The sequence below is a fragment of the Heterodontus francisci genome, chromosome 43 (genome assembly GCF_036365525.1).
Source record: "Heterodontus francisci isolate sHetFra1 chromosome 43, sHetFra1.hap1, whole genome shotgun sequence".
Taxonomy (NCBI): domain Eukaryota; kingdom Metazoa; phylum Chordata; class Chondrichthyes; order Heterodontiformes; family Heterodontidae; genus Heterodontus; species Heterodontus francisci.
Window position 1 is genome coordinate 17862054 of NC_090413.1, and position 25350 is coordinate 17887403.

General features: G+C 41.4%; 1 protein-coding gene across 7 annotated transcripts in view; it reads right to left on the reverse strand.

The window, feature by feature from the left end:
• The window catches only part of brd4 (bromodomain containing 4), a 218749-nt gene that overhangs the window by 149667 nt on the left and 43732 nt on the right, over window positions 1-25350 (reverse strand). For 3 of the 7 annotated variants that reach the window (XM_068020991.1, XM_068020990.1, XM_068020992.1), the window contains exon 2: window positions 21795-21878. The exons of 3 other annotated variants lie outside the window; for them this stretch is intronic. In XM_068020991.1, the coding sequence (XP_067877092.1) occupies window positions 21795-21808 (14 nt within the window). In that variant the 5' untranslated portion in view covers window positions 21809-21878. Of the gene's footprint in view, window positions 1-9851; window positions 9925-21794; window positions 21879-25350 lie in introns of all 7 variants that reach the window. One more of the 7 variants, XM_068020989.1, reaches the window with a different exon arrangement.

Consider the following 25350-nt stretch of genomic DNA (forward strand, 5'->3'; position numbering starts at 1 on the left):
AAACCACACAAACACAAAAGACTAAGTTTTGTGTACTTAGTTCCAGTTAAATTCCAGTTCACCAGCATTCTTACAATATGCTGTGGATGCAGGCATCGTAATCCTGAACCAGTTTACAACTCAAACAGTCTAGTAATTTACCATCCATGTCAAGGCATGACCAGATGCCTGAATTTGGCTGCCAAGAACTTAACAGTCTTATCAGTCCAAATCATAACTACAGTGCCAACCAACTATTTATACACATGCTGGCTACTGAAAAAATGAGTTAACCTCTGGCCAAAGTCAAAGGAAGTCAGTGAAATCATGACTTAACATGTCTAACATTTATGACTATAATATTAAACGGCAAGCATATACAAGGTACTTGGGCAGCTATTATTTAATATGATAAGCTTTATAATGGCAGTTCAGATGTATCAAAGTACCTATTAGTATGTACTCAATGTCCTAGACTGAAATTCAGTAATCTAAGAGAAAAATACTGCAGATGCTGGAACTCTGAAATGAGACCAGAATGCGCCGGAAATACTCAGCAGGTCTGGCAGCATCTGTGGAGAGAGAAACAGAGGTAACATTTCAGGTCTGAGACTCATCAGATGAAGATGAATCGCTCCACAAATGCACCAGACCTGCTGAGTATTTCCAGCACTTACTCTTCTCATTTTGAAAATCAGTAAACATAGTTTAGAACAGCAAGTTTATCAGATATAAAGGAAGAACTTGCATTTACATAGCACCTTTCACAGCCTCAGTGCTGTCACAAAGCACATTATAGCCAAGTAAGTCCTAAGTGTAGTCACAGTTCTAACGTAGGATTTTAAATTCCAGTCAGTGCAGCATATTTCTGAAAAGCGGAGATTTCCAGATCTTCCTGCTTCAGTGCTGTATCTCTCTATGACTCTATAACCTCTCTATTGAGCTGGTGATCTTGCCCTCCTCTAGGATGCTGGGTCCATGACTCGAAGTCTACCATCATAATGTGGCCTTATTCAGCTTAATTCTCAATGTAAACACTTTCAATACCATTTCAACCAATCTTTCTGATGCACCCCATTAAGTGGTGACAATACCTTAGCAAGTCTGCCCGATAGTTCCAAACTTAAATACTCTTATCAATAATGGTAGGACAATTAAGGGAAGCACTAGGTTACTTCCAGGTTTAGTTGGAATAACTTTCACTTCCTTTAGCCTTGAATTGCACAAGAGAGTGCTCCAAGGATGACTCTCCTTGATGTCATCTTGGGCACAAAAACACAAGAAACAGGAGCAGTAGACAACCATATGGCCCATCAAACCTGCTCCACCATTCAAAATGATCATGGCTGATCTTAGGATTCAACTCCACTTTCCTGCCTGCTCACCATCTCCCTCGATTCCGAAACACCAAAAATCTGACTTTCCCAGCCTAAAATGTATTCAACGATGGAGCATCCACAATCCTCTGGGGTAGAGAATTCCAACGATTCACAACCCTTGTTTCAATGAGAAACTTATCTTGGTCAAATATAACCTAGAAAAGTCTACATGTAGCGGTCGAGTCAAAGATAGGAGCTAATGCTGGCTGAGATTCTTGGTCCTCAATGTGGTCTTGGAGTACCCACAATTCTTAACATTAACTCCTTTCCCAGAGTTGAGCAGGGCTGTTACAAATGCCATTTTTAGGACGCTTTTAGGTCGCAACTCCATAGCCACTAGCGTTTTCACTGCCAAGTAAATTTTTGATTCATCAACACTTTAACTAGAAAACAAAAAAAGAAGTTACATAATTTGGATCAGGAGTCACACAATAGAACTATAACAATGAAATCAAGATGACCAATTTTTCAGATTTGCACTCATGTCTCAGTTATTTGGACTAAACCTTTCAATGAAATTGATTAATGTTAACTGATCCGAGAAAAGAATTTTCAACAGGAAACATGTAAGAAAACAATGGATTGAAACTAATAGTGAGGAACACAATATACAATAACTTTCAAAGCTCAAACATCAATTCCATGAATGCCTGGAGAAGCAAACAAGAATGCAAAATGTGTCAACTGCTCTTATGGTGCTAAATGGAACAATCCAGCAATGGATATCAATAACAAAAACAAGAAATACTGGAATCACTCAGCAGGTCTGGCAGCATCTGTGGAAAGAGAAGCAGAGTTAACGTTTCGGGTCAGTGACCCTTCTTCGGTTCCGAAGAAGGGTCACTGACCCGAAACGTTAACTCTGCTTCTCTTTCCACAGATGCTGCCAGACCTGCTGAGTGATTCCAGTATTTCTTGTTTTTGTTTCAGATTTCCAGCATCCGCAGTATTTTGCTTTTATTTTAATGGATATCAATAGATCTGCCACCTTATCTCAGACTTAACACTTTTTGAACTAGATGCTTGGAGCTGCCTCAACGTGAACTGGAGTTACGCTATGCCAGTGCTCCCTCCCTAAAATTGAGAGAAGACTTTTGGAGCTCAACAGCCCATTGCCATTGGAGAAACTGAGAGCACACAAGGGGAATCAAAAACCTCCGATTTACTTAGACAGCAGTTGCAATCTTCCTCCTTCCAAATCATCCTATGCCATTTATTTAGCAAAGTCAATAAGAATGAGACCTCCACTGCTAATACGACGACACTCAACCTATGAAACATTAGTTATTCGCACTCTTCCCAAAGTATACTGAATGATGTTGCATTTGAAAAATTACAAAACACTATTGATTTTTGCAGATACTCTCTACATGTTACAGGAAGGGTTCAGCAATGGTTATAGTCAATACTGCCAAATTTTGCAACATTGTAACCAAAGTAAGTCTTATTGAAATACTAACATACGAATTAAGAGCAGGAGTAGGCCACTCGACCCTTCGAGCCTGCTCTACCATTCAATAAATTCACGGCTGAACTGATTACTCCACATTTCCACCTACCCCTGATAACCTTCCACCCCTTGCTGTTTCTGAAGATTTGTTCTACAAATTCAGCTCGACCAATAAATGAGAATCTGGAGGGGTTGGGACTTACACACTTAGTTATTGATTTTAAAGGAAGTTGTGACTAAACTCAATGCATCAGGTTGCAAATGCACTGAGCTAAACATGCCAGAAGGCCTCAGGCTCTATCCCTATGGGTCACCTGATCACAGACAGAGGAACAGTTGGAGCATTGGATTGTTCTAAGATATCCAAGCAAAAAAAATCGAAGTGTCTGATCGTAGTCGCTAACCACTGCTGGAAACTATGCATGAACAATGGCCATTAAGATTACACCAGTATGGTGCACTCAAGATGAAATAGCGTACAGATACTGACTTGCTAGGTTCATACAAGAAACACCATCTCGACAAGGCACTAAAAGGCCACTTCTTGGAAGAATGGGTACCCACAGGACGAGAGAGGAAAAAAACCTAGCAAAATAAAAAGAATGGTGGAAGTCCAACAGAACAAGGGGGCAGGGGGTGGGAAAGAGGGGCAGTGAGGAGATTGAATGTGGGGAGATTTCAGGAAGTGCTGAGGCAAGGGAAACATGCAAAAGGGAGACAGGACCACCTAGGCTATGGAACACTGGGTGGGTTGGTAAGTAAGTGGCAGGACAAACAGGGAGGGCATAAGTAAGGTGTAGAGCTGGGGGGGTAGAGATGAAAGAAATTGGATAGGAACACAAGAGTAGGCCATTCAACCCATCAAGCCTGCTCCACCATTCAATATCATGGCTGATCATCCACTCCAATGTCTTTTTCCCACACTATCCCTATATCCCTTTATGTCATTGGTATTTAGAAATCTATCAATCTCTGCTTTAAACATACCGAATGACTGAGCTTCCACAGCATCTGGGGGACAGAATTCCAAAGAATCACAACCCTGAGTGAAGAAATTTCTCATCTTGGTCCAAAGTGGGTTCATTTTAAAATTGTGTCCCCTGGTTTTAGACTCCCCAAACAGGGGAAACATCCTAGCTGCATCTATCCCGTCTAGCCCATTAAGCATTTTGTCGGTTTCGATGATATCACCTCTCATTCTTCAAAACTCTAGAGAATATAGGCCCAGTTTCCCCAATCTCTCTTCATAGGACAGTCCCGCCATCCCGGGAACAAGTCTGGTGAACCTTCCTTGCACTCCTCTATGGCAATAATATCCTTCCTAAAGTAAGGGGACCAAAAATGCACACAGTACCCCAGGTGCAGTCTAACCAAGGTTCTATACAACTGAAGCAAGACTTCACAACTCCTGTACTCAAATCCTCTTGCGATATAAAGGTTAACATACCATTAGCCTTTGTAACTGCTTACGACACCTGCATATTAGCTTTCAGTGACTTATTGAAAAGGACACCCAGGTCCCTTTGTACATCTACACTTTCTAATCTCCTACCATTTAAGAAATACTCTGCACATATATTCCTTCTACCAAAGTGGATAATCACATTTACCCACATTATATTCCATCTGCCATGTTCTTACCCACAGTCTCTCCGAATTCCCTTGAAGCCGCTTTGCATCTTCCTCAACACACATTCCCACCTAGCTTTGGGGGGGTCATCCGCGAACTTGGAAATATTACATTTGATCCCCACATCCAAATCATTGATTATATATTGTGAACAGCTGGGGCCCCAAGTACAGATCCTTGCGGTACCTCACTAGTCACAGCCTGCCAACGCGAGAATGACCGGTTTATTCCTACTGTTTTCTGCCTGTTAACCAATCCTAATCCATGCCAATACATTACCTCCTATCCAATGTGCTTTAATTTTGCTAAGCAACCTCCTGTTGGGGACTTTATCAAAAGCCTTCTGAAAATCCAAGTATACTACGTCCACTGACACCCCTTTATCAATTCTGTAACATTCTCAAAAACTCCAAACATGATTTCCCTTTCATAAATCCATGATGACTATGTCCAATCAGATTATTATCCTTTAAAATAGATTGCAACATCTTCCCTATTACTAATGTAAGGCTAACAAGGTCTGTAGTTCCCTGTTTTCTCTCTCCCTCCCTTTGGTGACATTTGCACCTTCCAATCTGCAAAAACCGTTCCAGAATCTATAGAATTTTGGAAGATGATCAATGCAGCCACTATGTCCATAGCTACCTCTTTCAATACTCTGGGATGTAGAATATCAAGTCAATTACTTCAATCCCTCATTCTCCCTAGTCCCTTGGACCTCTATTTCTGAGAGATTTCTTATATCTTCCTCAGTGAAAACAGACACAGTGATCATTTAGCTTCTCTGCCATTTCTCTATTCCCATTATAAATTCTCCTGACTCTGCCTATAATGGACCCACATTTGTCTTAGCCAAACATTTTCCTTTTACGTATCTATGGAAGCTTTGAGTCAGTTTTACAGCACAGAAACAAGCCCTTCGGCCCATCGTCTGTGCCAGCCATGAAGCACCTAACTATTCTAACCCCATTTTCCAGCACTTGGCCCGTAGCCTTGTATGCTACGGCATTTCAAGTGCTCATCTAAATACTTCTTAAATGGTTTGAGGGTTCCTGCCTCTAACACCTGTTCAGGCAGTGCGTTCCAGATTCCAACCACCCTCTGCGTGAAAACATTTTTCCTCAAATCCCCTCTAAACATCCTGTCCCTTACATTAAATCTATGCCCCCAGGTTATTGATCCCTCCACTAAGGGAAAAAGTTTCTTCCTATCTAACCTATCAATGCCCCTCATAATTTTGTATACCTCAATCATATCTCCCCTCAGCCTTCTCTGCTCTAAGGAAAACAACCCTAGCTTTTTCAGTCTCTCTTCATAGCTGAAATGCTCCAGCCCAGGCAACATCCTGGTAAATCTCCTCTGCACCCACTCCAGTACAATCACATCCTTCCTTATAGTGTGGTGACCAGAACTGTACACAGTACTCCAGCTGTGGCCTAACTAGCATTTTATACAGCTCCATCGTAACCTCCTTGCTCTTATATTCTATGCCTCGGCTAATAAAGCCAAGTATCCCACATGCCTTCCTAACCACCTTATCTACCTGTGCTGCTGCCTTCAGTGATCTACGGACAAGTACATCAAGGTCCCTCTGGCCCTCCGTACTTCCTAAGATCCTACCATCCATTGTATATTCCATTGCCTTGTTAGTCCTCCCAAAATGCATCACCTCACACTTCTCAGGATGAAATTCCATTTGCCACAGCTCCGCCCATCTTACCAGCCCATCTATATCGTCCTGTAATCTAAGGCTTTCCTCCTCACTATTGACGCCAATTTTCATGTCATCAGCAAACTTACTGATCATACCTCCTGTATTTATGTCTGAATCATTAATGTACACTACAAACAGTAAGGGTCCCAGCACCAATCCCTGCGGTACACCACTGGTCACAGGCTTCCCCTCGCAGAAACAACCCTCGACCATTGCACTCTGCCTCTTACCACTAAGCCAATTTTGGATGCAATTTGCCAAATTGCCCTGGATCCCATGGGCTCTTACCTTCTCAACCAATCTCCCATGCAGGACCTTATCAAAAGCCTTACTTAAGTCCATGTAGACTACATCAACTGCTTTACCCTCAGCTACACATCTAGTCATCTCCTCGAAAAATTCAATCAAGTTAGTTAGACACGATCTCCCCCTGACAAAGCCATGCTGACTATCCCTGATTAATCCCTGCCTCTCCAAGTGGAGATTAATCCTGTCCCTCAGAATTTTTTCCAATAGTTTCCCTACCACTGATGTTAGACTCACCGGCCTGTAATTACTTGGTTTATCCCCGATACCCTTCTTGAATAATGGTACCACATTCGCTGTCCTCCAATCCTCTGGTACCTCTCCTGTGGCCAGAAAGGATTTGAAAATTTGTGTCAGAGCCCCTGCAATCTCCTCCCTTGCCTCACATGACAGCCTGGGATTCATCTCATCTGGGCCTGGGGATTTATCCACTTTTAAACCAGCTAGAACAGCTAATACTTCCTCCCTTTCAATGCTAATATGTTCAAATATATCACAATCCCCCTCCCTGATCTCTACACCTACATCGCCCTTCTCCATAGTGAACACAGATGAAAAGGAATCATTTAAAACCTCACTTATGTCCTCCGGCTCCACACACAGATTGCCACTTTGGTCCCTAATGGGCCCTACTCTTTCCCTGGTTATCCTCTTGCCCTTAATATACTTATAAAATGCCTTAGGATGTTCCTTTCTCTTGTCTGCCAGTGATTTTTCATATCCCTTCTTTGCTCTCCTAATTACTTTAAGTACCCCCCTACATTTTCTATACTCCTCTAGTGCCTCTGCTGTTTTCAGGGCTCTGAATCTGCCATAAGCCTCCTTTATTTCCCCCGATCCAATCCTCTATATCCCTGGACATCCAGGGTTCGCTGGACTTGTTGGTCCTCCCCTTCACCTTAATGGGTACATGTTGGCTCTGAACTCACTAGTTCCTCTTTGAATGATTCCCACTGATCCGATGTAGACTTTCCTACAAGTAGCTGCTCCCAGTCCACTTTGACCAGATCCTGTTTTATCGTATTAAAATCGGCCTTCCCCCAATTCAGTACCTTTAATTCCGGTCCATCTTTGTCCTTTTCCATAACTACCTTGAATCTTAAGAGTTATGGTCACTATCCCCGAAATGTTCCCCCACTGACACTTCTACCACTTGTCTGGCTTCATTCCCTAGGATTAGGTCCAGTACTGCCCCTTCTCTTGTAGGACTTTCTACATACTGGCTCAAAAAGCTCTCCTGTATGCATTTTAAGAATTCCGCACCCTTTAAGCCTTTTACACTAAGACTATCCCAGTCAATATTGGGAAAGTTGAAATCCCCTCCTGTTATTACCCTATTATTTTTACACCTCTCAGATTTGCCTACATATCTGCTCCTCTATCACTCCCTGACTGTTTGGAGGACTGTAGTACACTCCCAGCCAAGTGATTGTCCCCTTTTTGTTTTTAAGTTCTACCCATATGGCCTCACTTGAGGAATTGTCTAAGATATCATCCTTCCTTACTGTAGTAATTGACTCCTTGATCAACAGTGCATTGCCACCTCCTCTTTTACCCCCTCCCGTCACGCCTGAAGATTCCATACCCTGGAATATTGAGCTGCCAGTCCTGCCCCTCCCTCAACCTTGTCTCTGTGATAGCAATATCATAATGCCATGTGTTAATCAACGCCCCCCATTCATCTATATTAAAAGCAAAATACTGCAGATGCTGGAAATCTGAAGTAAAAACAAGAAATGCTGGAAATACTCAGGAGGTCTGGCAGCATCTGTGGAGAGAGAAGCAGGGTTAATGTTCCAGGTCAGTGACCCTTCTTCAGAACTGACATATTAAAAATGTAAAAGGTTTAAGGAAGTAAAGCAGGGGGTGCGGCAAGAGATAACAAAAGAGGTGTTGATAGGGCCAGGTTACAGAAAATAACGGACCAGAAGGTCATGGAGCAAAGGCAAACAGTATGTCAATGGTGTGCTGAAAGACAAAGCGTTAGTACAGAGAGGGTGTGAATTGACTGTAAAGCACAAAGCACTCCAAGCACAAACATTTAAATAAAATTTAACAGGAACAGTGGGTAGGCACAGTAGAAACAAACTAACCAAACTAAAAAGGAACTAAAATAAAATAACCAAATAAAAAATAACTAAACACAAGAGGGGCCCATCATGTCCTGAAATTATTGAATTCAATGTTCAATTCCTCAATATCTCAATTCATCTGCCTTACTAGTAAGACTCCATGCGTTAAAATAGATTCAATCCAGCTTTGCATTATTCACTTATGTCTTAACAGGTCTATATTTGCTCTGCCTTCCAGACTGAATCAGTTTCTCTTCTACATTTGACTGTGCATCACCCACAACTGTACCTCTACTCAGTATCCCATCCCCCTGCCAAATTAGTTTACATCCATCCCCCCCCCCACCCCACCCCACCAGCACTAGCAAACCTCTCAGCAAGGATGTTGGTCCCGTTCCAGTTCAGATGCAACCCGTCCAACTTGTACAGGTCCCACCTTTGCCAGAAACAGACCCAGTGCTCCAGGAAACTAAAGCGCTCCCTCCTGCACCACCTCCTCAGCCACGCATTCATCTGCTCTATCCTCCTATTCCTATACTCACTAGCACGTGGCACCAGGAGTAATCTAGAGATTACAACCTTTGAGGTCCTGCTTTTTAATCTGCTACCTAGCTCCCCAAATTCTTGTTGCAGGATCTCATCCCTCTTTCTATCTGGCGTTGGTACCAATGTGTATCACGACCTCTGACTGTTTACCCTCCCCCTTCAGAATGTCCTGCAGCTGCTCAGAGACATCCTTGACCCTAGCACCAGGGAAGCAACATACCATCCTGGAGTCTTGTTTGCGGCCACTGAAACACCTGTCTGTTCCCCTTACAATTGAATCTCCTATCAGTCTGACTCTCCCACTCTTTTTCACCCCCTGTGCAGCAGAGCGATCAGTGGTGCCACAAACTTGGCTGTTGCTGCTTTCCCCTGGGAGGCCTGGTGGTCACCCATCCCTTTTCTGCCTCTGCAGCCATTACCTGCGGTGTGACCACCTCGTTAAACGTGCTATCCATGACGTCCTCAGCATTGCGGATGCTCCACAGTGAGTCCATTCGCAGCTTCAGCTGCACAATGCCATCAGCCAGTAGCTGCAGTGTCCCTGATTTCCCACTTAGCGCAGGAGGAGCATGCCACGGGGCTGAGCTCTCCTGCCATGACTTAGCCTTTGATTAAGCTCCTTAGCTACCCCCTTTAATTTAGAGTACTAATTACACTATTGACCTTATTCTACTCCAAACACTACCTATTACACCCCAAAATCCCCATCTTTACTTTTACTTCAGTTATTGTAAGTAGTGAAAAAGGGTAGAAATACCCACCTGTTCCTACTTACCAATCAGCAGCCTCCCCTTGCAACATGTCACTTTCTGAACTGTGACATCAGTCGTGGAACTCTCTCGCTGTCCCTGTAAGAGTGTGAGAGAGTATGCCTCTTTTAAGCTGCTGGAACTCCCACTCGTCGGTGCCTGTCTCCTCGCAGGTCCGCCTTGGTCAGTTTTTAATGTCTTTTGCTAGTTTACATTCATATTCTATTCGCCCTTTATCAGTTTCTTTGTCGTCCTTTGCTGTATTCTAAAATCCTCCCAATCCTCAGGTTAACTACCATTTCTGGCAACTTTATAGACCTTTTCTTTTAATCTTATACAATCTTTAACTTCCTTTGTTAGCCACGGTTGCCTGCCCTTTCTTTCTGGGTTTTGGCACCTTGAAGGAATCTATAATTGCTGTAAACTATGTAATAATTCTTTAAAGACTATCCATTGCCTATGTACCATCATACCTTTTAACGTATTTTCCCAATCCACCTCAGCCAATTTTCCCCTCGTACCTTCATAATTTCCTTTGTTCAAATTTAACACCCTGGCTTTTACCTCACTTTCAAACATCATGTAAAATTCTATCATATTATGGTCACTCATCCATAAAGGTTCTTTTACGAGATTAATTAGCCCTTTCTCATCACATAATGCTGGAGCTAAAAACAGCCTGTTCTCTAGTCGGTTCCTCAACATATTGCTCTAGAAAACCATCCCGAACGCATTCCAGGAACTCATCCTCCATAGCATTAGTGCATTAGGTTTACCCAGTCTATATACAGATTGAAGTCACCCATAATTACTGTATTACCCATGCTACATGCTTCTTTAATGCCCTGATTAATGCCATGCCCCACACTACCACTCCTGTTTGGTGGCTGATAAACAACTCCTACCAAGGTTTGTTGCCCCTTGCTGTTTCTTCGCTCCACCCAAACATATCCCACATTTTGTTCTTCTGATCTGTGATCCTCCCTTTCTAATGTACTGATCCCATCCTTTACCAGTGCAACACCACCTACTTTTCCTTTTTGCCTGTGCTTCCTAAATGTCAAATATACTTGAATATTCGGTTCCTAGTCTTGATCACCCTGTAGACATGTTTCCATAATGGCAATTAGATCATACCCACTTAGCTCTATTTGTGCCTTTAAATCATCTACCTTGTTGCAAATGCTACGTGCAGAGTGCCCTTCATCATGTCTTTTTGACATTCTGCATTCTAAGCCTTGTTGATACCCACCTTTGTTTCACCTGCCTTCTAATTTCACTTACTATTTTTCTACTTCCTGTTACCAGTTACTTCCTTCCAATGTGAGCTCAGGTTCCTATCGCCCAAATCTCTCCATATAACTTTGCGCTTCCACAGGATCCCTGCTCCCACTTACAAAGTGCACCTCAGCGTAGCCCTGAATTGATCCCCCACCATTTACAATTTTTCTGAAACACATCACTTCCAATAACAGTGCATCAAGATCAACTGAAGTAGGGCCTGAATCCAAAGACTGACTCAGAAGCGCACATTACTAACTGAAGTCAATTTAACACTACTATTGGAGATCCACTAGTATGCACAAATAGAAGTATTACATAAACTTTTCCCACAATGATACAATTACTTAAAATTCACCACCATGACAAAACCAAGCTTCATGCAACATGGTCCAAAGCCAGAACTGATGCCCCAAATAAAAACCATGTACTTTTAGATTTTGGATTGCTTTTCAATTCATTCTCCGGTTGTAGGTGTCATTGGCATGGCCGGCATTCATTACCCAATCTAACCTGTCCCCAAAGGTGGTTGAGGGATGGTTTCTTGAACAGTGTTGTTATGGAACTAGAGTCACATGTTGGGCGGATCAGTTAAGGTAGGCAGGCTTCCTTCAGTAAAACAATGTTTACAATAACCTGACAGCGTAATGGTCACATTTACTGATGGTTTTTTTCCCTTCTAAAGGAGGTCTGGAAACAAACTAATTGACATTCTCAAATTGCCATGGTGGGATCTGAATTCATGTCCTCTGGATTATTTAGTCTAGGTCCCTGCATTACTAGACCAGTGTCATAACTACTACATTATATACCTCAACACATAACTCAATCTTCACAAAGCTGCCCCAAAGTTGCCTGCTTTAGAATTCCAAAATTGATTTTAGAGTTATATTTTAAAAGGCATGGGGCATTTGTAAAAAAAAAATCAGCTTTAAACAAAAGCTCCAGTATTTCAACCAGCACATTGTTGGCTTTAACCCCTTCAGGGCTAACAGTTTATTACAAGCAAGCAAGCCTTTGCTCATTTCTAAACTAAACAAAGCAATAATCTAATGGACTTTTGCAATGGTGGAAATGTATTATACAACCATGACTCAAGCACATGAATCACACTGCTGATTTAATCAAATGAATACAATGAATCTTTATGTCGTCATTGTTGACAGGAATAGTGCCGGAAGACTGGAGGATAGCAAATGTTGTCCCCTTGTTCAAGAAGGGGAGTAGAGACAGCCCTGGTAATTACAGACCTGTGAGCCTTACTTCGGTTGTGGGTAAAATGTTGGAAAAGGTTATAAGAGACAGGATTTATAATCATCTTGAAAAGAATAAGTTCATTAGCGATAGTCAGCACGGTTTTGTGACTGGTAGGTCGTGCCTCACAAACCTTTGAGTTTTTCAAGAAGGTGACCAAACAGGTGGATGAGGGTAAAGCAGTGGATGTGGTGTATATGGATTTCAGTAAGGCGTTTGATAAGGTTCCCCACGGTAGGCTATTGCAGAAAATACAGAAGTATGGGGTTGAAGGTGATTTAGAGCTTTGGATCAGAAATTAGCTAGCTGAAAGAAGACAGAGGGTGGTGGTTGATGGCAAATGTTCATCCTGGAGTTTAGTTACTAGTGGTGTACCGCAAGGATCTGTTTTGGGGCCACTGCTGTTTGTCATTTTTATAAATGACCTGGAAGAGGGTGTAGAAGGGTGGGTTAGTAAATTTGCAGATGACACTAAGGTCGGTGGAGTTGTGGATAGTGCCGAAGGATGTTGTCGGGTACAGAGGGACATAGATAGGCTGCAGAGCTGGGCTGAGAGATGGCAAATGGAGTTTAATGCGGAAAAGTGCGAGGTGATTCACTTTGGAAGGAGTAACAGGAATGCAGAGTACTGGGCTAATGGGAAGATTCTTGGTAGTGTAGATGAACAGAGAGATCTTGGTGTCCAGGTGCATAAATCCCTGAAGGTTGCTACCCAGGTTAATAGGGCTGTTAAGAAGGCATATGGTGTGTTAGCTTTTATTAGTAGGGGGATCGAGTTTCGGAGCCACGAGGTCATGCTGCAGCTGTACAAAACTCTGGTGAGACCGCACCTGGAGTATTGCGTGCAGTTCTGGTCACCGCATTATAGGAAGGATGTGGAAGCTATGGAAAGGGTGCAGAGGAGATTTACTAGGATGTTGCCTGGTATGGAGGGAAGGTCTTACGAGGAAAGGCTGAGGGACTTGAGGTTGTTTTCGTTGGAGAGAAGGAGGAGGAGAGGTGACTTAATAAGAGACATATAAGATAATCAGAGGGTTATATAGGGTGGATAGTGAGAGTCTTTTTCCTCGGATGGTGATGGCAAACACGAGGGGACATAGCTTTAAGTTGAGGGGTGATAGATATAGGACAGATGTCAGAGGTAGTTTCTTTACTCGAGAGAGTAGTAGGGGCGTGGAACGCCCTGCCTGCAACAGTAGTAGACTCGCCAACTTTAAGGGCATTTAAGTTGTCATTGGATAGACACATGGATGAAAATGGAATAGTGTAGGTCAGATGGTTTCACAGGTCGGTGCAACATCGAGGGCCGAAGGGCCTGTACTGCGCTGTAATGTTTTAATTCTAAAAAGGCATGCAGTTTACACATTGCTTATTTGTCAATTAACCAGTCACAGAAAAGGCAGCTATAACATTTGATATGTGCAGCTCATTAAGCTATCTGCTCACAGGTATGTAGTTTGGCTCACTATCTGAATATTAATCATGCTCATTACTCGCTGAGGTTCACAATCTGACTGTGGCTTAATCACTATGGGGAAACTGCCCCATTTATGCTGACAAGGTGAGTACATTCTGAGGGGAGAGAGCATGATGCAAAACAAAGGAAGAAACACAAACAAATCCACCACAATGGTTTCAACCTGCTTTGTAGATTTAACCACACTCAAAAGCAGTCTTATTCATACTTTGAAAATCAGCCATTAGTCTTTTTAATGTGAAGCACATTTAATAGTTTTCAATTCTGTTTTTTCTTCAACAGTTAAAGTGGAAAAGCCATCAAGTACCTGACAATAAGTACCTGACAGTAGGTGGGCTGCGGTGTTGATATTTCATCATAAATGAGAACCTATTTTTTGTGATGGTTTGCCTTGCATAAACCATTAACAAACAGGGCATCAAACAACATGGAGCAGGTAATTAATTGCCGCCTTCTCATTTGCAGGTCATCATAGAAAGCTTAAAATAAATGGTGAATGAGAGAGCAAGAATAAATCTATCAAATATAAATCCAGAAACACAAAGTGGCTGGAATATACCCCACCTTACCATTTAAAATATAAATGTTGTCCCGTTACCATAGATCCTGGTGCATAAGCAACTTTTAAGAAAAACATAGGCGAAAAATTGACATGCCTGGGAGCACTGGATAAAAAAAGGGTGCACATTTGGTCTTGATACCAGGTTTGGTGATGCCTCTTGGTCAAAAAGACAGTATTAGCTCACGTGAAGGACAGCTTCTTGGGCAAAGATGGGAAAACTACAAGCCCTCTGTGGAACAGCATGTGGGCAGGAATTTGTTTGAGGGTGAGAGGGGAGTGCAGGGAAGAAAACTGGCCAATACAGAAAAATATGAATATCTGTTAGAAATTTCTTCTGCGATCAGTATTGTACAGACCTCAGTACTCAATTCCAGGAGAAAGGTGGCAACGCTCCTCTAAAAGCCAACTGGGGGTTGGGGGGGGGGGGGGGGGGGGCCATTGGCTTAGGGTAAAGTGAGAATGCATTCTCAACTGATTTCCCCTCCCAGGGGGCAACATTTTGCTTTTAAATAACTCCTCTGACAGACAGTTGCATCTGAACACTCAAGAGTCCACTCCTCATGTAGGACAACAGATCAGCACATTAAATTCAATTATTTTTGCTGGGCCAATTACAATGGCAGAGAGCAAGATTTTTTTCCCATGTGTACAGCATGAGGGGGAATGGTGTAGAAGAATATGTTGATGGCGTTAGATGAAAGAGTGGGTGGAGCTCTTGTGCAGGATAAACACTGACATAGACCAAATGGCTGTGTTGTAAATACTTGTAACTGCCATCTGTTAAATTACACTTCATACTTCAGTGCAATAATACGCAACATGAATTTAGTGTAATATAATCCCATATTCATTACCCAAGATTGCAAATAAAATCATCTTCACCCAAGGTGAAGCAATGAGATTTATTTTTCTCCGAACACCCAGCACAGCAGCATTTGCTGGCTCAGATCCCACTATATGTGTCAGTAGGGCAATTGGTGAACAAGATATTTGCTTCACAGCTCTCCACTCCCATTATACCCAATTCAACAGCTGCTGCTCACAGGGCGAAAGCTGCTCGTAACAGCCATCTCAACTAATTACCTGGCAGAGATCCAGCACCATAGAATTAATTGTTTCAGGGCAGTATTCTTCAGCAAAAAGAGAACAATGTAAATTTGGAGAGTTATGCGGAGCAAAATTTCTTAGAAGACAACTTAGAGAAAATACTGCATATTTTAATTTCTGTAGCAGCAGATGCATGCTGATAAAGTTAGAGGGGCATATGTTGCATGAACTCTAACAATGGGTTTGAAAACAACAAAGAAAACCCAGGAGAAAATAACATGCTGCAACAAGTCACATTTAGGTCTGCATTAATTAAAATGGATAAAGCACCAGCTTCACAATAAGAAATGTTAATAAACAATTTATCATCTTGGACAGAGATACCACTTGTTTGAACTATCAGTGCTCACTATTAGTGGTTGGGTAACATCAACACCCCAACTGCCCTTCCCCACAGCAGAGCTCCCTTCCCTGTCTCAACCATATTGCTGCCAAGTGCTAACTGAAGTCAACCAATGTGTTCCCCACTTCTCCCAACTAAAAATGGAGCAACAGTTACTGCATGGGCCAGACAGATCAGGAGACAAAAGTGGGGCAATCAAAAATATGGAAAACTGGTCTTGGCAGAGTATCGAACACAGTCCACAGAAGGCACCACAAATGCATTTAGGCAACTTGTTTGTCGTCAGGAAGACCTGACCCCAAAATACAGACTATTCCTGCACTCTGCTGTTGTGATGCACAGAATCTGCCATTCAACCCTCCTTCCCTACTCTGAATTTAGGTTGATTTTGCAGTTCTATGCACTTTGTTCCTTCCCAAACGAAGTAGAAAGTAGCTGTATCAACTTCCTCTATCTCCAGCAGCAAAGCACTTCACTACTATTCAGTGCACTTAGTAATCAGAGAAAGGAAGAAACTTGGGCTTGTACAACATATTGCTACAGGTCGCAAAATTCCCAAATTATTTAACAAAAATGATTTTAAAGGCCTTTTGATACCAGTTGGGGAAGGAATATGAGCCAGGATACCCCTTTACTCTTCAAATAGTGCAATCAGCGAACAGATTTTCTTTCAGGTACATGGCTCATGCTGCACCAGCATATACAGCATTCTTACACAGCCTAAAAGTAAAGCTCAATTGCTGATGCCAAAATAGGAGAAATTCTCAGAGCGGTTGCTAATTTTTGATTGATGTCGAACAGATAGCTGGAACCTTCCCACGTTGACTAGGGGACACAGGAGAAAAACAGGTACCAAACCAGCATACTAAGAATTTTACAGCACAAAAACAGCTCACCAGCCCAAAAGGTTTGAAAAGAGTGTTTATTTCCCACCTTACTTCACCTCACTCAATGTGATAGCGAGTTCCACATTCGCAATAAGGTAGATGACTTAATAGCGCAAATAGATATAAACTGTTATGATTTAGTAGCGATTATGGAGACATGGCTGTAAGGTGACCAAGGATGAGAACTAAACATCCAGGGGTATTCAATATTTAGGAAGGACAGGCAAAAAGGGAAAAGGAAGAGGGGTAGCGTTGTTAGTAAAGGAGGAAATCAATGCAGTAGTGAGGAAGGATAATGGCTCAGAAAATCACAATGTGGAATCTGTATGGGTGGAGCTAAGAAATACCAAGGGGCAGAAAACATTGGTGGGGGCTGTCTATAGGCCCCCAAATAGTAGTGGAGGTGTAAGGGATGGCATTAAACAAGAAATCAGAGAGGCATGCCATAAGGGTACAACTGTCATCATGGGTGAATTTAATCTACATATAGATTGGTCAAACCAAATTAGCAATAATACTGTCGAGGAGGATTTCCTGGAGTGTGGACATGACTTTTTTAGACCAGTACTTTGAGGAATCAACTGGAGAACAGGCTATCCAAAACTGGGTATTGTGCAATGAGAAAAATCCTTTTTTAACAACCTTGTGCGGGGTCCCTTGGGGAGGAGCGACCATAACATGATAGAATTCTTCATTAAGATAGAGTGTTAAGTAGTTGAATCCGAAACTAGGGTCCTGAAACTAAATAAAGGAAACTATGAAGGTACGAGGCGCGAGTTAGCCATGGTAGATTGGGGAACTTTACTAAAAAAGGTTGACGATGGATAGGCAATCGATAATATTTGAAGAACATGTGCATGAATTACAATAATTATTCATTCCTGTCTGATGCAAAAATAAAACCAGAAAAAGGTGGTTCAACTGTGGCTTACAAAAGAAATTAGGGATAGTATTAGATCCAAAGAGGAGGCATATAAAATTGCCAGAAAAAGCATCAAGTCTGAGGATTGGGAGGAGTTTTGAATTCAGCAAAGGAGAACAAAGAGGTTGATTGAGCGGGGAGAAATAGCGTATGAAAGTAAACTTGCGGGGAACATAAAAACTGACTGTAAAAGCTTCTAGAAATGTGAGGATAAAAAGATTAATGAAGGCAAATGTAGGTCCCTTACAGTCAGAAAAGGGGGAAATTATATAATGGGGAACAAAGAAATGGCAGAACAATTAAACACATACTTTGGTTCTGTCTTCACAAAGGAGAACACAAATAACCTCCCAGAAATGTTAAGGAACCAAGCGTCCAATGAGAGGGAGGAACTGAAGGAAATCAGTATTAGTAAAAAAAAAATTCATGGGGTTAAAGGCTGACAAATCCCCAGGGCCTGATAATCTTCATCCCAAAGTACTAAAGGAAGTGGCCCTGGAAATACCATTAGTGGTCATCTTCCAAAATTCTATACACTCTGGAGCTGTTCCTACAGATTGGAGGGTAGCAAATGTAACCCTACTATCTAAAAAAGGGAGAGAGAAAAAAACAGGGAACTACAGACCAGTTAGCCTTACGTTAGTGGGGAAAATGCTAGGGTCTATTATAAAGGATGCGACACCTGGAAAGCATAAACGGGATTGGGCAAGGTCAGCATGGGTTTACAAAAGGGAAACTATGCTTAACAAACCTACTGGAGTTTTTTGAGAATGTAACTAGGAGAACAGATAAGGGAGAACCAGTGAATGTGATGTATTTAGATTTTCAGAAAGCTTTTGATAAGGTCCAACATAAGAAGCTAGTGTGCAAAATTAAAGCGCATGGGCTTGGGGGTAAATATACTGGCATGGATTGAGAGTTGGTTGACAGACAGGAAACAGAGTGGGAATAAACAGGTCTTTTTCCGGGTGGCAGTGACTTGTGGGGTACCACAGGGATCAGTGCTTGGGCCCCAGCTATTCACAATATATGACTTGGGTGAGGGAACTAAATGTAACATTTCCAAGTTTGCAGACAACACAAAGCTGGGGAGGAAAGTGAGCTGTGAGGAGGATGCAAAGAGGCTCCAATGGGATTTGGACAAGTTGGGTGAGTGGACAAATGCCTGGCAGATGCAGTATAAATGTGAGGTTAGTCACTTTAGTTGTAAAAACAGAAAGGCAGATTGTCTGAATGGTGATGGATTGGGCAAGGGGGAGGTGCAACGAGACCTGGGTGTCCTTGTACACCAGTCGCTGAAAGCAAGCATTCAGGTGTAGCAAGCAATTAGGAAGGCGAATGGTATGTTGGCCTTCATTGCAAGAGGATTTGAATACAGGAGCAAGGATGTCTTACTGCAGTTTTACAGGGCCTTGGTGAGACCACATCTGGAGTAGTGTGTGCAGTTTTGTCTCCTTATCTGAGGAAGAATGTTCTTGCCATGGAGGGAGTGCAAATATTTACTAGGCTGATTCCCAGGATGGCAGGATCGACATACGAGGAGAGACTGGGTCGACTAGGCCTATATTCACTCAAGTTTAGAAGAATGAGACAGGATCTCAGAAACCTATAAAATTCTACACTGGACTAGACAGGCTAGATTGCAGGGAGGATGTTCCCGATGGCTTCAGTGTCCAGAACCAGGAGTCACATTCTCAGTATACGGGGTACGCTATTTAAAACCAAGATGAGGAGAAATTTCTTCACTCAAAGGGTGGCGAACCTGTGGAATTCTCTACCACAGAAGGCAGTGGAGGCTAAATCATTAAATATATTCAAGAAGGAGACAGATATATTTCTTAATGCCAAAGGGATCAAGGGATATGGGGAGAAAGCGGGAACAGGGTACTAAATTAGAGGATCAGTCATGATCTTTTTTGAATGGCGGAGCAGGCCCAAAGAGCCAAATGGCCTACTCCTGCTCCTATTTTCTATGTTTCTATTCACTCAGGTTAAAAAACAGTACAGCAACATGCCAAAAAATGCATCAGATGTTAATGCAGCAGTCAGTCACAATAAAAATCAAAACCACATACCAGAACCAACTTTGAATGATTAATCAACTACGTAAAGCTTATTTTCCTTCACTCATTATCTCTGCTTAATGCAAATTGAGTCACATAAGTTGTATATTAAACCAACATTGTACAGTCTGAAAGATTGCAGTAATTTAATAAAGAAACAAATAAAGAGATACCTAGGCACACAAGGGAAACCTCACATTCCATATATAAATATTCACAAATGGACGGGTATCAGAACAGATGCTTTGCTTCAGAAAATATTAAGAAAGTCACAGTTCTAATTGGTTCATCCAGGATGGGGTGAGTGAGTACAGAATTACAAGTATAAATCCATAGGTGAGCCCATTACAGGGTTCAATCTAAAATATTCAAGTTCTAGACAGAACAGGAAATTCCCTGGTGGGTTTGCCGACAATCTAAGAAAAACTCTTCCTGCAACTGGCATAACTCAGAAGCAACTGGGTGTTCCTCTAAAACTAGAGGTTAGAAAGATCCCTACTCTGTTTCTGGTATGACTGCCCCATCTAACCAGGACTCCTTCACACTCACATTGAAGTGCACCTTCTTCATTCACCAGTGTTGACTTACTTGAAGAGCACACAGCTTTCACTGTCCTGCATGCATGTGCATTAACCTCCATTATCCATAATTTCCCAACTAAGTCCACTATTCAAACATAAATTAACTATGTACATATCAGCCTTCAACCTCTGAAAAATGACAAATTGAACAGGCAACATAAAAAACACAAGACCTTGCATACACACAAACAGAAAGACCCCAAAGCTCAAAATCTCCCCAATATGAAAAAGAAACATTCCACACACAAAGCTCAAGCACTCCTGCTTCCATTATGGGCTGAAACAAGCGTAAATGATTCAGCAGAATATGATCTGATTGAAGTGGAACTGAAGGTTGGTGCTTCAGTCATGAGTCACAGTTAATTATGTGAATTAGAGTTTTGTAGAGAGGATGCAGTGGATGGGAATTGCAGGAATCACTGAATGGCCCGTGATGTCAGAAGAGTGAGAGCAGAACATGGACACAGGGGCCATTGTAATGAATGAGTGGCCTACGCTCCGTATTGATGCTGTGGCTGAAGAGACAGAAGCAGAGATTAACAGCACTAGCCAGCTCTGTCAACCTGGAGAGAAGGGCACAGGAGCAGGAACAGCAAACCGGAAAGATCAGATAAAGATAATTTACAGAGAAAGAAAACGCAAACACAGCAACAAAGCAGAGACTGGAGGCAGGGCAAGTTTTAACTAGGATTGTTGGAATTAAGCTCTTTTCAATTTTAGATTTGTCGTGCTGCATCAATATTTCTCCCACCTTCCCTCAAACGGGAAATCTTGGAAGCCTCAGCGCTTTCAGGTTTCTGGGCCTGAAGGTAAAAACCAATTCATGACATTGCAAAGAGCCTGCTCTAAAATTGGTCAAGGCCAGTTAAGCAAGGACCTGTGTTTTCCAGTCCTCTGGGCCCAAGGATTTCAAACAGCAGAAGTCTAAATAAATGCACAAAAAAAAAGCAATAGGGGTTCCTAGACTAGATCACAAAGCTTGCTGGTCACATCTTGAAACATCCCCCCCATGCTAGAAAACAGCATCCAAGAGGGAGATTCATAATATGGAGCAGTTCACAACACTATAGGTGTTGTGTATTAAAGGGGTACCATGATCACTTCTGTTTAATGTTGTGAAATGGTATGAGCTGGAACTGGGCATCCTCACCAGTTACTGATTGACGTGTACTGATTTGGACTGGCCAACAAGAGAGCCAGCCCACCAAAGAGGTGGGCAGCATATCATTAGGCAGGCACAGGCTTTGTAGAACATGAAAGTTTCTAACAGTGAAGAACAACCTTGAGGCTTTCTGGTCTTTTCTGCAGTATATCTGTAGTACAGAATTCTACAGCAACTTTCTTGGCTGTTCCTGGGCCTAAAGCCTCAAAGGCCTTCGAAGAGTTTAACAAACGATAGATGTGCCAATCAACTAGTTCTTTAACAAAATCATGACATCACTTCACCCACACATTTCAAAAAAGTTTTCTAAGTGGACATTTTCCCACTTACCTGGCAGCAGCCATTAGCTGCTTTGGAGAGATCGTTAGTTGCCTTTTGATCACCAGATGACGTCACGGTGCTTTCTATTGCTGGCTGAAATACAGGAGGGCTTTATTTTTAAAATTGGGTTTTATAAGAACACAATTTTATCAGTGACTAATTTATCCATTGATGGACACCCTGTAGTTTACTTAAAAAGGAAAAAAGAGATTTCCATGTTTTCCAGTAAGCACGTCATCGTGACAAAATGCTAACCACCTCTCTGAAGCAGAGAATGGCTACCAACAAAGCAGAAAATATCCAATTATTAACTTTACTGTGAAATTCTGAAAAATAAACATGCACAACATTCTGTACAGACAACAGTCACAATATTCGATAACAGATTTGACTTTAAAGCTATAGCATGAGCCAATTAGCGTGAGCATTGAATTTTATTAAAATAACTAGTGGGATATGAAAGGATTGCAAAATAGCCAAGCCAATTTGCTCAGATGCCCCTTCGTAAATCTATATGAAACAAACCTGGGTATGTCACAAGTGGATGTGCTACTATACTGTCCCAGTCACAGTATTGGTGGCCAATAAATATTCCAAAAGTAACAATGAGCCCCTACACATCTATTTTCAAGATTTGAACTTCCCTCCCACGCACTAGAACTGGTGCAACATTAGCTTATTTCCATCAAGTGCATACGACAAGAAAGTGACTAATGTTTTGAAAATGTAGTTACTTCTATAAAACTAATTAATTATGCAATTGTATATAAACCATTAAGGGAAGCACTTTCTGCTAAAGTGCTACATAAACTTTGAAAGGGATCAGAATTTCCCTTAACCACACAGGCTCTTCGAAAAAAATTGCAGCTACATTCTGTCAGCATGTTTGCAATTGTGCAGCAAAAGAACATTTTCAACGGCTCTGTTAAAGCATTGTACTACTATAAAGAGCTACATTTAAGAAACAGACTCAGCACAGTCATCTATAATAAATTACAAGTTTAAACCAGTATGCAAAGGCTAAAAGAAAGTTGAAAAACAAAAGGTGCAGCAAAAGAAATTGAATGAACTAAACAAAATGGCACACAAACACTGCTACTTTTCCACATTTCCTTGCAGATTCACATGCTGGAAGGACTGTCACACCTAAATCACACCAATGCAACCAGGAAGATTACAACTTACAAGTACAAATCAGTTATAAATGAAATGTCAATGCACTCCAGTGGTTAGACTAGTAAAATTTAATTTCTACTGAAAAAGTACACAACATACTTATCAATTTACATTAAAGATGCATATTTTGTGTTCTTAAGTGGGAGACACTAAAGGCAAACCATTTCTTTTAATTGAATGAACTAAATCACAATAAACCAATATGCCAGAATTCCTTGGTCTAACAACAATTCACAACTTGGATTTTTGACAGTCCTGCGACCAAAGTAGACCATGGAACAATTAAATGTCATCTTGTTATTGAATAACTACCTAACCAGGACTAGACTCAGTCTTCTTTCTTCTGTTCCAGCTACAAATTGGCTGTTATACTGGCATCTCAAGAAAACATTTCAATTGATTACAGCTCAAACAAATGTGATTTTTATTGGTTCAGGGAACAGGTTAAAACTTGTAACTGTGCTAATAGCAACCAATTTATAATTATTTTAAAAACAAGTTGCAATCTCAAACTGAACAGTAAATGTTACAAGGTAAGCATCTTAAAACTAATGAGCTTCCAAACATAAAATAAGAGCAAAATACTTAACTCTTTCTCTCTACACAGATGTTGCCAGACCTGAATATTTCCAGCACTTTCTGTTCTCATTTCAGAGCTTTCAAACATAATGTGACAGCAATTAGAGAAAGCTGTCACTAGCTCCATTATTAATTTGTTACAAATTCTGATTGCCAAATATTCCTCAGCTGAGGTGAAGGTGATTTCACCAGCATTTTGGCACTTAAAACAGAAACATAGAAAATAGGAGTAGGCCATTCGGCCCTTCGAGCCTGCTCTGCCATTCATGATGATCATGGCTGATCATCCAATTCAGTAACTTGTTCCCACTTTCCCCCCGTATCCTTTGATCCCTTTCACCCCAAGAGCTATATCTAACTCCCTCTTGAAAACATACAATGTTTCGGTCTCAACTGCTTTCTGTGGTAGCGAATTCCACAGGTTCACCACACTCTGGGTGAAGTAATTTCTCCTCATCTCAGTCCTGAAAGGTTTACCCCATATCCTTAGACTATGACCCCTGGTTCTGGACTCCCCCACCATCGGGAACATCCTTCCTGCATCTACCCTGTCAAGTCCTGTTAGAATTTTATAGGTTTCTATGAGAAAAAGGGCACATACACAAAACACATGGTCAAAGTACGAATGTGGTGCTACTGAATGAAGAGTTATTCCCAGTCACAAGGACAATTTACACTAATTCATGGGAATAAAATGTTTATTTCAGCACTCCACTGAGTACCCTTTACAAGTACAGTACGTTCAATGAGTCTGCAATGTAGAGGTCAGATTTGTATGCCACACTGAACAAACTAAAAATGAATTTCAATCATAAGCAACTGTTAATGTCGACTGATACATTCTTGACCTAATATGCCAAAGCTAACAATCCCCTCCTCCACAGAATCAGAAGTTAAGAGGCTATTGAATTACAGATTCAGTTAAAACCAAAAGCAAAATCAATGAATCACAAACTAAACTTCAGTAAGTCAGGTTTAATTTTGTTAGCTTCGCTCCTCACCTGAATGCATCAATTGTATTTCTGCAATACTTAAAAGAAAACAGAAAAAGTGACATAGATAAAGTTAAGAGTCCTGTCAGTGTATCCCATTGTTTAAATTCTGGGAATTGCACCTAAAAAAGACCCAGTGGGTCACACTTTCAAAAGTAATTTTCAAATTAAAAAGCATACACACTTTGACAGATATTTTAGAGTACACAGGAATTTTCTTAGTGATATTTTCAATGACAAAGATCCCTGTATGTGACCCCACAAACAAATCTCAATTTCCACTATGCATTCTACAGAGCAGTTTCCAATTAACAGCTATTTCTATTGCTACAATAACTGAAATCAGTCCAAAATGCAAGTTTACAAACTTGCCAGGAACTGAAAATGCAGTGGCAAACAGCACCTATAGGAATCCCATTTTTTGCTTACTCTTAGAGTGTCTAAACCGCTTTTAACAAGCAGCCTTCAAAATAATGCCCAACATTTAAGCAAAACCTCAGACAAAATAACCATGAACTGAACTTGGATGTTTTTTGCCTTTACACAACACAAAAATTGAGTACTATATACGCTGATGCAACTACCTTCCCACAATGATCAACTCAAAAATCTACTCACTTATGAAAAAAATTTTCTTAAAAAAATTAAGGAATTTATAGTTCAACAGAATAAATGTTGGACCTTTTTTTAAAAAAATCCAGCAAGGTGGCACTGAAGGAACTGGATTGGCAACAATGTTATTGGCTGTCACATGACTCAAGTTAAAGACAGAACAGAAACCCTGGGAACAGGGACAGAGAAGTGACAAGCATCCCTTG